The sequence below is a fragment of the Parambassis ranga genome, chromosome 7 (genome assembly GCF_900634625.1).
Source record: "Parambassis ranga chromosome 7, fParRan2.1, whole genome shotgun sequence".
Taxonomy (NCBI): Eukaryota; Metazoa; Chordata; class Actinopteri; family Ambassidae; genus Parambassis; species Parambassis ranga.
Window position 1 is genome coordinate 15,527,664 of NC_041028.1, and position 13,024 is coordinate 15,540,687.

Consider the following 13,024-nt stretch of genomic DNA (forward strand, 5'->3'; position numbering starts at 1 on the left):
GTTTCACTGTATGTGTATGCATTGATCTGTGATGGTTTTTAGAATTTTATCAGTGGTCAAAGGCGGGAGAGGGCCTGACATCACAACCGTGAAATACAGATTTCAGCCTTTTCATGCGATTTCCGTTTTTTTTCTGGGTGTTTATTTGGAACTTGACGCAATTTTCGCTGTGAGAAAGTTTGCTTGACTCCTGCAAGAGGGAAGACGTCATCACATCAGCTCCTGCAGCTGTCAACGATGAATAAATACTGTTGTCTTCACGTGTCCTGGGAAATGAGGAAGCTCCACCTGCGCTTTTGTACAAATTAGTTTGACTGGGACTTTATGTTATTACACAATATTTGAGATATTTGTCTTCTCCGAACACATGACTTCCGAGTCAATGTCCTATAATACACAGGGCTCTGTTATAACTGATAGTAAAGCTGCTGCACTATAAAACTAATTTTCCTACCATCACCAATTATAAAATTGCTTTTATTGCAGGATGTCATTGAAAAAGACAGGCAGCCATTTGTTGTTTGACATTTTATTTCCTTTCATTTGTATACACTGTGTCTCTCCATGTGGAATACTGTACTTTACAGCTGATATACAGGGGCAGTTATCAAACCCCTTCTTCTTCCACAGGAGAAAACACCAGTGTTTTTGAAGGTCTGCTTCTTTATGATCTATATGTTTAAGAGTTACTATGAAAAAAACATTTTTTCTACATCACAACAGAGATGAGGCTGAATCACATCTGACAGGGTTTTACTCAGACTTCAAGCCCTCCTTGATGAGGTTTAGCTCGTAAATCAGGGTCTCAAAGCGATATGCCATACGGATCTGGGCCACGTTGGTCTTACGAATGTCATTGCCCTCCGGACCCTCTTTCAGGTAATCCTTACCCAGGAAGTGGACTTTTTCCTGGAACACACACAAAACAACCAGAAACATGTTTTGTGAGTTTTGATGATGGGACCATCATATGTACAGTGGGAGAACATAAAGCTGATACCTCATGAGACAGTGCGCTCTGCAGCACACTGTTCCTAGCGATCTCACACATGTCACAGGTGCTGAGCTTGAAGACCTGGGCGGCAATGGCATATTCCTCCATCAAGGGCTCCTGTGGACATAAAAGTCAACACTTACAGTCTGATACTATAATCACTCCTACTGCATATATGTGTATGCACGATTCTGTGACATGTTTACATAAATACAAAGCCTCATACACGATACAATAGCCATTCTAAACAGTACAGCATACACCATTGTCTACATTATCATCAAAGGCCGTCTCTCCGTGTGTTCAGACCTTTGTGTAGTGGAACTGCATGGGGTCATCGGTGGACAGAGACACCACCAGGCCTTTCTGGTGGAACTCCAGCAGGGGGTTCTTGGCATACTCCAGGAACAGGCTGTTGTTGCTCAAGGGAGACATGGCAATGGGGATCTGGGACAGGAAGTACAGGTACTGCAGCACGGGGCTCTGGTCATGAGAAACAGATACAGTGAGATTTAGGTTGGGTTAAATTTCAAAAATCTGTTTGAGATAGAAAAACAACATTTGTGTGGAGACAGCCTATGCAAGTGGGCACATGAAACACAAAAAAAATTCTGATTACATATTTATCATAAATCACAAGTTTCCAATCATGTGATTGTGCTCCTTTTATGTGTTGAATAACAGATTCCAAAACTTTATGACCCAGGTGAACTCAAGAAAGAATCAAATTGAAACTGGCTGGCCAACTACAAAATGTCAATAATGTCATAAATAAATAAATACATTTTCCAGTGCTTTATTGAATGCAGCTCCATGACCGTTGGGTTTATTTATTACTATATGGTTCATAGATATGTATTCTGATTAATTAATAATCAAACACTAGGAAACCCACATATGGACACACTGGTTTTTCTATAGTTTTGACAACACTGAGTTAAGTACTGCTCAGCTGGTATTTAAAATGCTGTAAAGTATTTCCTCCATGTTTGCACTCTGCTCTGACCTTTTTGAGGTTAAGACCGTGAGAGATGTTGTCAGCAGTCATGAATGAAGCCAGCAGGTGAGTGACGGCGCCGGCCTCACCGCAGTGAGGCCTGAACGTGAACGTGTTCATCCCCCTCTGCCTGGAGAGCAGAAGATACAGACAGGTTTTTACAACAGGACACATCTACAGAGAAGAAGAGATGAAAGGATACGAAACCCACCTGCGGAGCTGGTTGAGAACAGCAATGTTGGCATACATGTAATAGATGTAGTAGGTGTAGGAGGGGTTCTTGACGATGTCCCATTCCTCTGGTTTGGGGCTCTTAGTTGAGAACATGTGGCCACTGTGTTTGGACTCATCGTCCACGCTGTCGAAGCCCGTCACCTGCACACCAGGAGGAGCACAGCTGCTTACACTGATGACAAGGGATCTACCGGCTGTGTAAGATTCAGCATTTGGTTACTTGTGACTCACATGCTTGAGGAAGATGCTGAGTTCAGGGTTGGAGTGTGGGTCGATGGTGGCCTGGAAGACGGGAAGGAAAATGTTCTCCAGCATCTTGCCAAAGTGGGGGACAAAGTTCCTGCCCCTGAAGATGTCACTGACGGAGAAGAGGGACAAAACTCATTCAAATCTTTCTGTCAGGATTATATGCATAAAAAAGATTGTTTTAGTTTTTTAACTCCTTTTTATCTGATTTGTTTGTGTGATGTTCCCTCCATCTTTGCATGTTTTACTTTGTATCCTTTGTACGTACCTATTTTTTTCAAATATTATTTAGGCTATCATTTATTTAAACTCAAGTACACTGTGTCTGTGCTTGTAGTATGAAATGTGCTATATAAATAGAAGTGACTTGACTTGACTTACTAGATCCTGGGCACTTGAATCATCCACTTGAGGTTTGGGGAGAAGACTCTGTGCTTGACGAACCAGCCGGAGAGCTTGGTCCACTCGTTGGGGTTGCAGCCATAGATGGACAGACGAGGCTCAGCATACTGGTACTTGGCATCTTCCAGGTCACTGGATACTTCCTGGTTAAGATAAAATGGAGGCCAAATCAAGATGATCTATTTGTTTCATCTGATGAATTCAAACAAACGTCAGTTTTTTGTGTGTGAAATTGTATTTGATGCAGTCAATATGTTGCTGGAAGAATCATAGTTATTCATTGAAAATATTTGTTAGGGGTGTTTCCTGCCTACAGTATGGACTCTAACCTTGATGATGGTGGCAAAGTATTCTCCCTGAATGTGATTCTCGGTCTTCAGGTACAGGTCACGCAGCTCGCTGGCTCCCACAGGGTTGTATTTGGCATTGAACTTATCAAAACGCTGGAAGGTTTGTCTGCCCTTCAGAGAAACAACAAAAACAAAACATCAATTTAGATCAAGTACAGTAAAAAATACAAATTTGTGAAAAGTTTTGAGGTTTTCAATATAAAGCCTATGATGACCTATGATGTTTTTTTACACTCATTTATTCCCATCATGAAACGTACAGCATGCACATCCAGCGAGTCCACGGTGAGGTCGTAGGGATGCAGCTTGAGGGTCTCAAAAAGCTCCTTCATGGTCACCTCCCTCCCTTTGAGGTTGTGTACCACACGGTCACAGTCCACCCGGTAGGACTTTTTGATGAAGCGCAGCAGGTGCTTCTGGTTCATGCAGGCAGCAGCGTGGATGTGGGTGTCCACCTGCAGAGATGACAGGGAGTGGAAGACACGTTTTGGGTGGTGCAATATCAGTGAGTGGTCACTAGAGGGAGCTAAAGGCTGCACAAGGGGGAATGGCAGCTGCACACTGAACGCTGCAGATTGTGCTGTTCATGGCTACCTTCCTACAGTTGTAGAAATCCCTGTGAGGGTTAATCTTCAGCTCCCTCATCTCCTCCATCTCATTCAGCATCTCGTGCACGTTGAACTTAGACATGAGGAACTTCAGGCGGCGGTGAGTGTAAGTCTTACTGCAAAAAACACAGGCAGCAGTGGAGTTTTAAATATTTCAACCGCATGCACAAAACACATGACCGCTTCTTTGTGTGTTATTATTGTATGTTACTCTGCCCTGGACCTCTTAAGAAGCCTGTATGGATCCCAAGGACCACACAGTCTGACAGCTTACAAAGCTCACAAAACCTCTAAGGTCACCAAAAAGTGGACAACACGTCATCAGCTAGAGGTAAATTTCTGAAAGAAATCTAGCTGAGGAACGTCAACTACTAAAACCTTTTTAATGGACTCACGTGGGGCCCTGTGCAATGAGAGCAATGAGGAAGTTCATGTCATCAATGAAGGTGTTGTAGTCTGGGTGGGGCAGGTCTTTGGGCTGATGCTTGTCAGCAGCTGCTGCGTCGTTGTACACGTAGATGAGACCGTCCTTCATACGGGCAACCATGCCCAGATTCTTCGGCAGGTCTTTGGTGTCAAACGGGTCTTCACCATTCTTTGGGGGAGTTGTAAAGACTGAGGAAGGATCATTTACAGTGAATATCAAATCTGATATGGAAAAAATAAAGGAAAATTTCTGAATGCTTGCTGATCTTCTCCTCTCACCTGGCTGCACCTGGTCCTCAACTTTGAAGGTCTCTCCCTCAATTTCACGCAGGTACTGGGAGGCAGTCCTTGGAAAGCGCTGGTAGGCCAGCCTCATGTACTTCTCCCTGATGGTCAAGGCACGGTACAGACCCTTACAGGACAGCTCAAAGTCATCCAAAGTCACCTGGAGAGCACATAGAGGAGAGGTTACAGGTTTCAGAATGGGAGGATATGGACTCTTTAGCAGCTGGAAGTGGTGGAGGCCGATTAAAATGTGCTCATAGAATATAATAATAATAATGCATTGATCTTATATTGCGCTTTTCTGCTCTGTTGGGCAGGCACTCAAAGCGCTTACATTGACATGCATTACATTGACATGTTACAGATGTAGCCCCAGCTCCCCTGGGGGAGACTGACGGAGATGTGGCTGCCAAGGTGCGCCTACGGCCTCTCCGACCACCGCTGATTCATTCATACGCATTCATACATCATCATCATACACCAGTGAGTGCACTGGAGGCAATGCGGGTAATGTGCCTTGCCCAAGGACACACAACAATGGATAGGGAGGAGCTGGAATCGAACCGCCCGGTGTATAATATAATCCTGAACTGGGCAATATAATAGGGCCCGTGGGACCAACCCAATAACCCTTTGTTGGCCAGTGTATTAAAAATGGCAAATATCTTTATCCCATTATTAGTAGCCAATGACAATAAACACACAAGCACATACATACATACATACATCTTTTACGAAAGCTGTGGCAAAGAAAATAATTTCACTGACTGTACAACAGATGAGCACTATGGCTTGTTTGTCAATGTAGAGAAATGCACATCTGTGCCAAATGCCTGCTTGCTCCCAGGGCATAGTTTGACCAAAGCTTGAAGCAGCTGGAACTGGATTTTGATGACTATTACCGGTACACTCAATTGGCCACTAATCAATACAAATTACTGGAAAGACATCCTAGGTTTTATGAAAAGGATGTCTCATGGACATCAAAAAGAGACGTCTGTTAGATATGAGAGAGCAAGATTTGGTGTTGAAGTAATTGCTGCTGGAATCAATAAGTTTAGTATTTAATCATGTTCTTTTGTGTTTGTAGAAAGTAAAGAAGACCAAATAAATATCTGATTTGGTTTTAACTAAAAATACCTTCCTTCCTTCCTCTTCATCTACAAATCAATCACTTAAATTTCATTTAAATAGTACCTTTTGTGCAAGTTAGTGCCATTCAAAGGTAATAATGAGAAAGATTATGGGATTAAACAAAACAAATAACACTAATAAAAGTAATTCAAACAGGAATAGAAATCTAAAAACACAACACTGTTAAAAAATAAATAAAAGGCCAAATACTATGTAAAGTCATGGAATGGTCAGTTGAAAACTATCCGCATAAAAAGTCAGAATAAAAAAATGTGTTTTGAGTTTATAACTAGCTCCTGCAGAGTTTTTCTCTCCCTGTCCATAAAGGTCAAGACCCCAGTCATGAAACCTAAATCCCAGCCTGTTCTCAGATGAGCTCTATTCATGGGCCTCTGCTAGTGAGAGGGAGGCTGTAAGGAGACAGACCCATGGACACATGTAGTCAGTGAAATTTAAAGTCAACACCACCTGCATGCACCCCAACTTGACCCACTTATTGGGTAAGTACGCAATATAAAATACACTGCATCAGCACTACCACACTGAGAAACAAACAGTACCCCAGCAGCATAGTCTCCGATGGTGGCCACCCTCTGGAAGTCCGGCACTTCCAGGTAGGTAGGCATGTCCACCTCCACTGTCTCTACGTGGGCCGCAGCCTTCTCCTTAGCTACAGTGGGCACCACCATGGTGCGGCAGCGCTGAAGCCTCTTGCTGTGGTGGAGAGATGGAATTTAGTGGTTGGCTTCATCCACTGTCCAAAAGTATTCATGTTATAACTAATTACTAATAACCTAGTAAAGATTTAAACCTGAGGCTGTCAATTACAGGACAGTCGAACAAAATGTTATCACCATCTTATCAGACACCACCTGTACAAACGCCACATAATGCAGCCTGTCATCTCACCGTTTCTCAGCATCATCTTCAGTTTGCAGATGGTGGGCCAGCTCCTGATGCAGGATGGGGCAGTCCTCAGCCACATCAAACATGGAGATCTCATCGCGGACGTTCTCATCTTTGGTCTCAGACGCAAAGACCTTCTCCGCGAAGGCCCTCATCTTGTCATCCGTCTCTGTCAGGCACAGCAAAAGCAGCATGTCCCTTCAATCAAAGAAATACATTCTTCTCCCATCACAACATGCAGGACTATACTAAAGTATGCAAGCCTCATCCATGACTAATCACTGAATGCATGAGTATGACTGGACATGGCATCCTGCACGTACATTATTTGTAACCTGATGTGTGCAGACTGCAGCACATGCAGAGTACACACCACTGATGACCGACTTATCCACCACAAATCCAACCTCCAGCATGGGCTGCAAACACCAAGTCCTATGCACATGAAGGAGCTACAGTAATCTATAACTCCAGACCAGACCAGGTTTCCTTTCCCATCAGCCAATAGACTATTAGGTTATTGATATGTAAACAAAAGAGGATGAAGGTCTGAAATGACTGGAATTATGAACACAATGCAATACAAATCTATGTATTTTTACTTGATAGCTAAATGGCTACTACAAACTCTTCTTACATGCAATTATTAGCCACAAGCAAAGGCTACCTGCTCTAAGTAAACACGTATGATCATTCTAAGTTTCACTTAACCCTCTATACTTACTCTGGGTACCTGCCCAGTGAGAGAGTAGCACCACCCGGAATAAGGCCAAAAAAAGAGTGTTAAAAAAAGCATTGGTTAGAAAATGTTACATTCAAAGTGTTAAACAGAATAATGCAATGCACAATTTAACTAATTTTTAGAATAACATAATTAACAATATAGACCAGAAACACATGCAATAGTGGATACGAGCTATTAAAAGAGCCATAAGCTCTGTGCATTCACTTAATGGTGAATGGATAAGTGGGATTACAGTAACATAAAGTATGAGGGTGGAAAATCTGAATTTACAGAGTGGAAATAGGCTGTTTTGATTCATGCAGGGTGATTTCTGGTTGCAGTCTTCTCCATGTAGCAATGTGTTTTTGTCTCAGAAATGCAGAACACTCATCCACTGTCTGCACTGAACATCCCCATGCATGTGTAGAGGCGTTGACTCTGTCTCTTTGGATGTTTGGGAAACATCCGTCCATCCTTCGGTTGTCCAAACAAGGCAGAAGGTGAGCTATAGGTCTTGTTTGTATGCTAAAAAACATTTATTAATATAGATGTTCACTGTCAGTTCACCTTTGTAAAACATCTGTAGAGAGGCGTGTGAACAGTACATTAATAAATGGTTGCCCCTTGTCACTCTACTTCACTTCCAGTGGGACGGGTGCTCTCAGAACGTCGCATTCAAATGCAAGAATATTTGTCGATGTGACTGTCTCACATCCATTCCATGCATTTGAAATGCTTCCCTCAAACTCCCTTTAGGTTGATACTTACCGCCCTCTGCTGAGTTAGCAAAAAGTCCCAGACAGGGTGGGACAGTCCAGGTTAATAGGGGGAAACAAAACATGTGTGATGTTATGATGATGTGAATAAATGTCCATTAAAAATCCAACCTTATGTAAAAGCACTAAAGTTGGGCGATATTGGCAAAAAGTCAAGTCAAGTTAACTACTTCATTCTAACAGGTTAAGCTGGTAAGTAGTGATGAGTCACCAACCAGTCATGTTGGAAATATGTATTGATAACAGATGCACAAACTGCTTCAAAATAATAATGAAGCAAACATTTAAAGTAACTTTGTCCTTCAAATGTCCTTATCTTAAGGTCACAGAGGAGTGTATATCACATTAAAATTAAACAGGACAAATAAGTTCAGAAAAGTCACATCAGTGATTATTTCAAGATAAAAAAAATGTGTCTGTGCAAATGAACCTGTGACTGGAATATGTCACACACTAGTGCATGTTTTCAACAGCAGCAGAAAAAACAAACAAACAAACCGGACAATTCCACATTTAAATGTATGTCTGTGCAAATCAACCTGCGTTACGTCCTTCCAGTGCTTAGTTTGGTCGTAAGGAGCACAATGACTAACTAGAAAAGGGCATTTCCTGAAGAAAATGCAAGTTTGATTGCTGCAGCTGAAGCATTGCTCTGAATTGCTGGAGAATCAGAGCAATTCAGAGCTTTGTATGCTTCTGTGTGTCAGCCTGTCACCATGGTAACAGCAGAGGAGACCTCAAAAACCACTCCACTTGATCGGTTTGATCATTGACATGTTTGTTGTCAGCTCTATTCACCTGCTCAGGGCCAATCTTCTGCCACAACATCCACCCGCTTGGACTGCATGTCACAGTCTCAGACACATTCTCCAACCTGTATCTGCAAAATTATTACAAGCCACACTACTATCTGAGAGAGGAAGCTTTCCAGCTGCAGCTGGTTGCATTTCTGTTTTTCACCCTTTGAAAAACTCTCGAGAGCATAATGTCACTGGCCAGTTGCCCTGTGCCTGACAAGGGAGGTGGAGCCTATAAATAGCAGCCCTTACAACAGCTTTTAGCATGGTGGTGTAGCACAGATTTAGGAATATAACCATATCGAATGTTACTGAGCCCTGAGATCACGTTTAATCTGGGGTAAATGTATACCTTCTAGACATCAGCTCAATCACTCAGATGGACCCAAAGGTGGAATGAAAATAGGAATCATATGCATCTTGACCGCAGTGAACCTGTCATGAAAGCTGTCAGCATGGCACTGCTAAACAATTGTGTATTTACTACCTGAATGGTTGTTGCACAGTAAAGGCTGTGACCCCTCCGTAATACACATTCAGAGTATTTTTGATGACTTCTTACTTTCACCTATAGCAGTTATTAGGGTGGCCTTCAATGGCCAATTTTATAATAACATATTGAAAATGCTAGTCCAAAACATTTTGCTAGTGGTGTAGCACACATTTAAGTCTAGAGTCAATCTGCCCAAACTCACCTGGCATCAAGACTTTAGGCATGGTGATGCTGTTCCGGTGAAACGCTCCCTGAGGACTGGTAACGGGTGGTCAGGCTCTGGACCACAGTAGCAGGGAAGTGAGGGGCCCAGTGCTTGCTCAGTGCAATATTAAGCTCCCTCTGCCTCACGTGTAACCAAAACCTGCCGTGCCCACACGGAACTTGATGTAAGGGGTAACTCATATGTGTCCAGATCTATTTTAAGGTGCCTATGTGCTACCCGGGACTGACTGACCCGGCTCAGTGTTTTGACAAAGAGAGGAGGTATGCAAGTGTGTGTATGAGGAGACTTGTGTTATACAACAGGCTGATAGCTGCTGTGGACATGTAGCTGTTGCAGTGCTCTGTGCTAATGTTGGACATATGCACAACATACCTGTCAGTCCAATGACAGTGTGACATTTTTGTGGCTGCTGCTGCCTAAAGGCATTGGTTGTGTGAGCGAGTGTCAGGATCCCAGTAAGGACCTGTGTTTTATTTTGAAAGTGTTGTTGCTTCCTATTTTATTTTGTAGTTCTTACTTCCTTTTAACCTTGTCTTCCCTTCCCTTGTGTATTTAGCATGCATCTTCCCTCACTCGTCACCAGATTGTCTTGTGTTCAAGTGTGTCCAAGTGTTTTTTTTTGTATGATTTATTTATGGGATTTGGAGCAAAGCAGATATATAATACAAAGATTCATTTTGTGAAATAAGGTAGTGATAAAAAGACAGTTTACCCCCCCACCATTTTATGTACTGTTCATTGTATGTCTGTTTTGCCATGTCTGTTATGTCATGTCAATTTAGCCTTACTTAGTTTATTTACTTAATTTTATCTTAGTTTTTATCTTATTGCATGTTATTTTATGTAGTTATTATATGTTATTATATGTTCTTTGTATGCACCAATCACTAAGGCAAATTCCTAGTAATGTGAACCCCCTTCACTTACATGGCAATAAACACGATTCTGATTCTGATTAAGAAGTGTTTTGAATCAATGTAAAATATGCTTGTGGTAAGCGTCCTGTTTTACTTTAACAACAGCTATCTGTCAAAGTCTGATCTTCACAACATGTGTTTCAATTATTTCTAAATGGCCTCATACGAACATTTGTTGATGCTCATCAGGCTGGAAAGGGTTAAACAACAATGTCTAAAGACATTGTCCACAGATTGTGTACAATTTGTAGGTAATTCAAGTCCATTGTTACCCTCCCCTCAAGTGCCAAGTTAGCTGTGGCTGATCAGAATCAGAATCAGAAATACTTTATTAATCCCAGAGGGAAATTGCTTAAAAGTTAAACATCAGGGCATGTCCGGGATTTGAACCCGGGGTTGATGTGTTCATAACAAGTAAGAACTGCTGCTTGTATGCATATTTGTTCCTCACAAAGTGCCCCTTTAAGTCCTGGATTTGTTTTTCTGTGTGTTCTGAGACGTGTATATAAGTGCACATCTTTATTTTAACCATTTTGACACCTCAGAGTTTCCAGAGACAAAAAAACGTGTGTATGTTTAAGAATAAATGAATAATTCTGTGCACATACCTTTGGTACAACAACTTCATCTCACACTCTGGTATGCAGCCATGGCTTTGGATCAAACCACCGTCTAATGCAACCGTAAACCACCGTATTAATGCAACCACTTCCCCACTTGAGCCTCCAGCAACCATTTATGCACTTAATAAAGTCATGAAGAGGACTGTATTGAACAAACACACTGTTATCTAACAGGAAATAGTTGAATGTGACATTTCAGTATGCACACACTGAGAGGTTTTCAGCATTGACTCAGATGATAGATGGTTAGCCCGGAGAGACTGATAAGAAACATGTGATGAAGTCAGATCTTAGAGATGTTGATGGTCCCACGAGGACTGCAGACAAGGCAAAATGTTACACCCATGCTGTCCACATGGTTAGCAGGAGCACACATCTGTTCTGAAGACATTTAACTGGACAATCTATTTTTAGGGAATGTGATCCTAAATGTCAGAGTTCCTCCTACAGTGCAACTAGTTAAAGAGATCAGGTTAGAAATGGGCAGGCAGTCAGTCAGTCCCGCCTCTACATATTCAAATAGGAGACATAATTATTAACCGCTAGTTTTCTGAGTTTTTAAAGAAAAAAACTGTGTATTTTTGTTGCAGCTATTACATTTTACACCACACATTTAAATATCAAGTTCATTGACTCATAATTTCACACGAGTCATCTTTTGCTCTATATATTTTGTGCACTTTTGCCAGCATGTTATCCATAAAAACGCACCTGATCATGAGTTTTCTCTTCCTCTGTGCAAAACATTCATGCTGTCCTGCATGAATGTAAACTTAAGCCTTGAAGCGCCTTGAGAGATTATCGGCTGCAAGACATGTAAAAAAGCAGGGAGCAGAGTCCAAGTCCAAGTCCCTCTCATATTACTCCTATCACCCAGACTGTCGAACATGATTAAATTACAACAGGTGCTCCCCTGTCCAGCCTCTGGTCTGCAAGTTTTCAAGGTTTGACTGTTGCAGATTTGAATTTTTTTACATTTGTTTCGGGTATTTTATAAGGAGAAATATTAAAACATCAGCCAAAGCTACAAACACCACAACCCAGAGGTGGGGGACTCAAGTCGCAAATTTAAGGACTTGAAACTTGCTTGACTAACACTCATAAAAGACTCGACTTGACTTTAACTTGGTTTTCATGACTTGAGACTTGACGTAGACTTGAAACAGATGACTTGAAAAGACTTGAACTTGAACATTCCACTGAATAACACCACAGTGGCTTTGCTGTTATTTTTAAAGGTCAAAGGTCAGGTGACCTGTGATCTATGAAAATAACGGCAAAGATCAAAGGTAGGCGCTGGACTCCGGCTGTTGTTGGTGCGAGAGCGCAGCTCAGATCTTTAATTATTAATTGTTGTATGACTCTGAGCAATAAAGGTGTTTGGTGAACAGTTTCAAAGATGGACACAGCAGGATATTTTGGGGAGTTCCGTGGAAACGAACCTGCCTGAAGTGCAGGCGTCCTAAAGGAAAATAATCGCAAGCGTGATTACTGGACTAAACACGGAGAACAGAAGGATCAAAGAGAAACACAGCTGCAGAGGAGGCTAACATCTTAGTAACATATTTCTTCATACAGTCAGATTCGTGGTGAGTACCAACAGTAGTGAGTGATAAGTGCAACTTCATCGTGTTTATTCAAAGAGAGAGAGAGTCGTGCGCATTTACGCACATGCCGTGTGTGTGTGTCTATGTCTGTGCATATTGGGGCGAACTCCACTCTGCGTGATAGAGAGACCAAAGAAGTGTAAACCCAGGGACTGTAGAGACGGTAGAGCTCTTGGTGATGTTAGACTCAACTTAAAGAAAACGCTGGGAGGAAGCTATTGTCTACTTAAAGTTACAGTAGATGGTATTATTTGGCTGATGATCTGTTGTTTGCCATAT

General features: G+C 42.0%; 1 protein-coding gene across 6 annotated transcripts; it reads right to left on the reverse strand.

The window, feature by feature from the left end:
- Positions 1-513: 513 nt before the first annotated feature.
- ampd1 (adenosine monophosphate deaminase 1 (isoform M)) lies at positions 514-9,726 on the reverse strand. 6 transcript variants are annotated; one of them, XM_028408950.1, is made up of 17 exons: positions 9,575-9,716; positions 8,075-8,080; positions 7,307-7,315; positions 6,586-6,751; positions 6,237-6,390; positions 4,537-4,702; positions 4,227-4,446; positions 3,818-3,947; positions 3,484-3,678; positions 3,203-3,334; positions 2,853-3,016; positions 2,457-2,583; positions 2,203-2,366; positions 2,001-2,121; positions 1,304-1,477; positions 1,001-1,111; positions 514-909 (listed from the first exon to the last, which is right to left on the reverse strand). In XM_028408950.1, exons 1-17 carry the CDS (start codon positions 9,594-9,596, stop codon positions 754-756), a joined length of 2,217 nt encoding a protein of 738 aa, XP_028264751.1. In that variant the 5' UTR covers positions 9,597-9,716; the 3' UTR covers positions 514-753. The 6 variants fall into 6 exon arrangements, with proteins under 6 accessions (XP_028264751.1, XP_028264749.1, XP_028264752.1 ...); XM_028408948.1 differs by having other exon boundaries at positions 8,075-8,083; XM_028408951.1 differs by lacking the exon at positions 8,075-8,080 and having other exon boundaries at positions 9,575-9,726.
- Between the last annotated feature and the right edge of the window lie 3,298 nt (positions 9,727-13,024).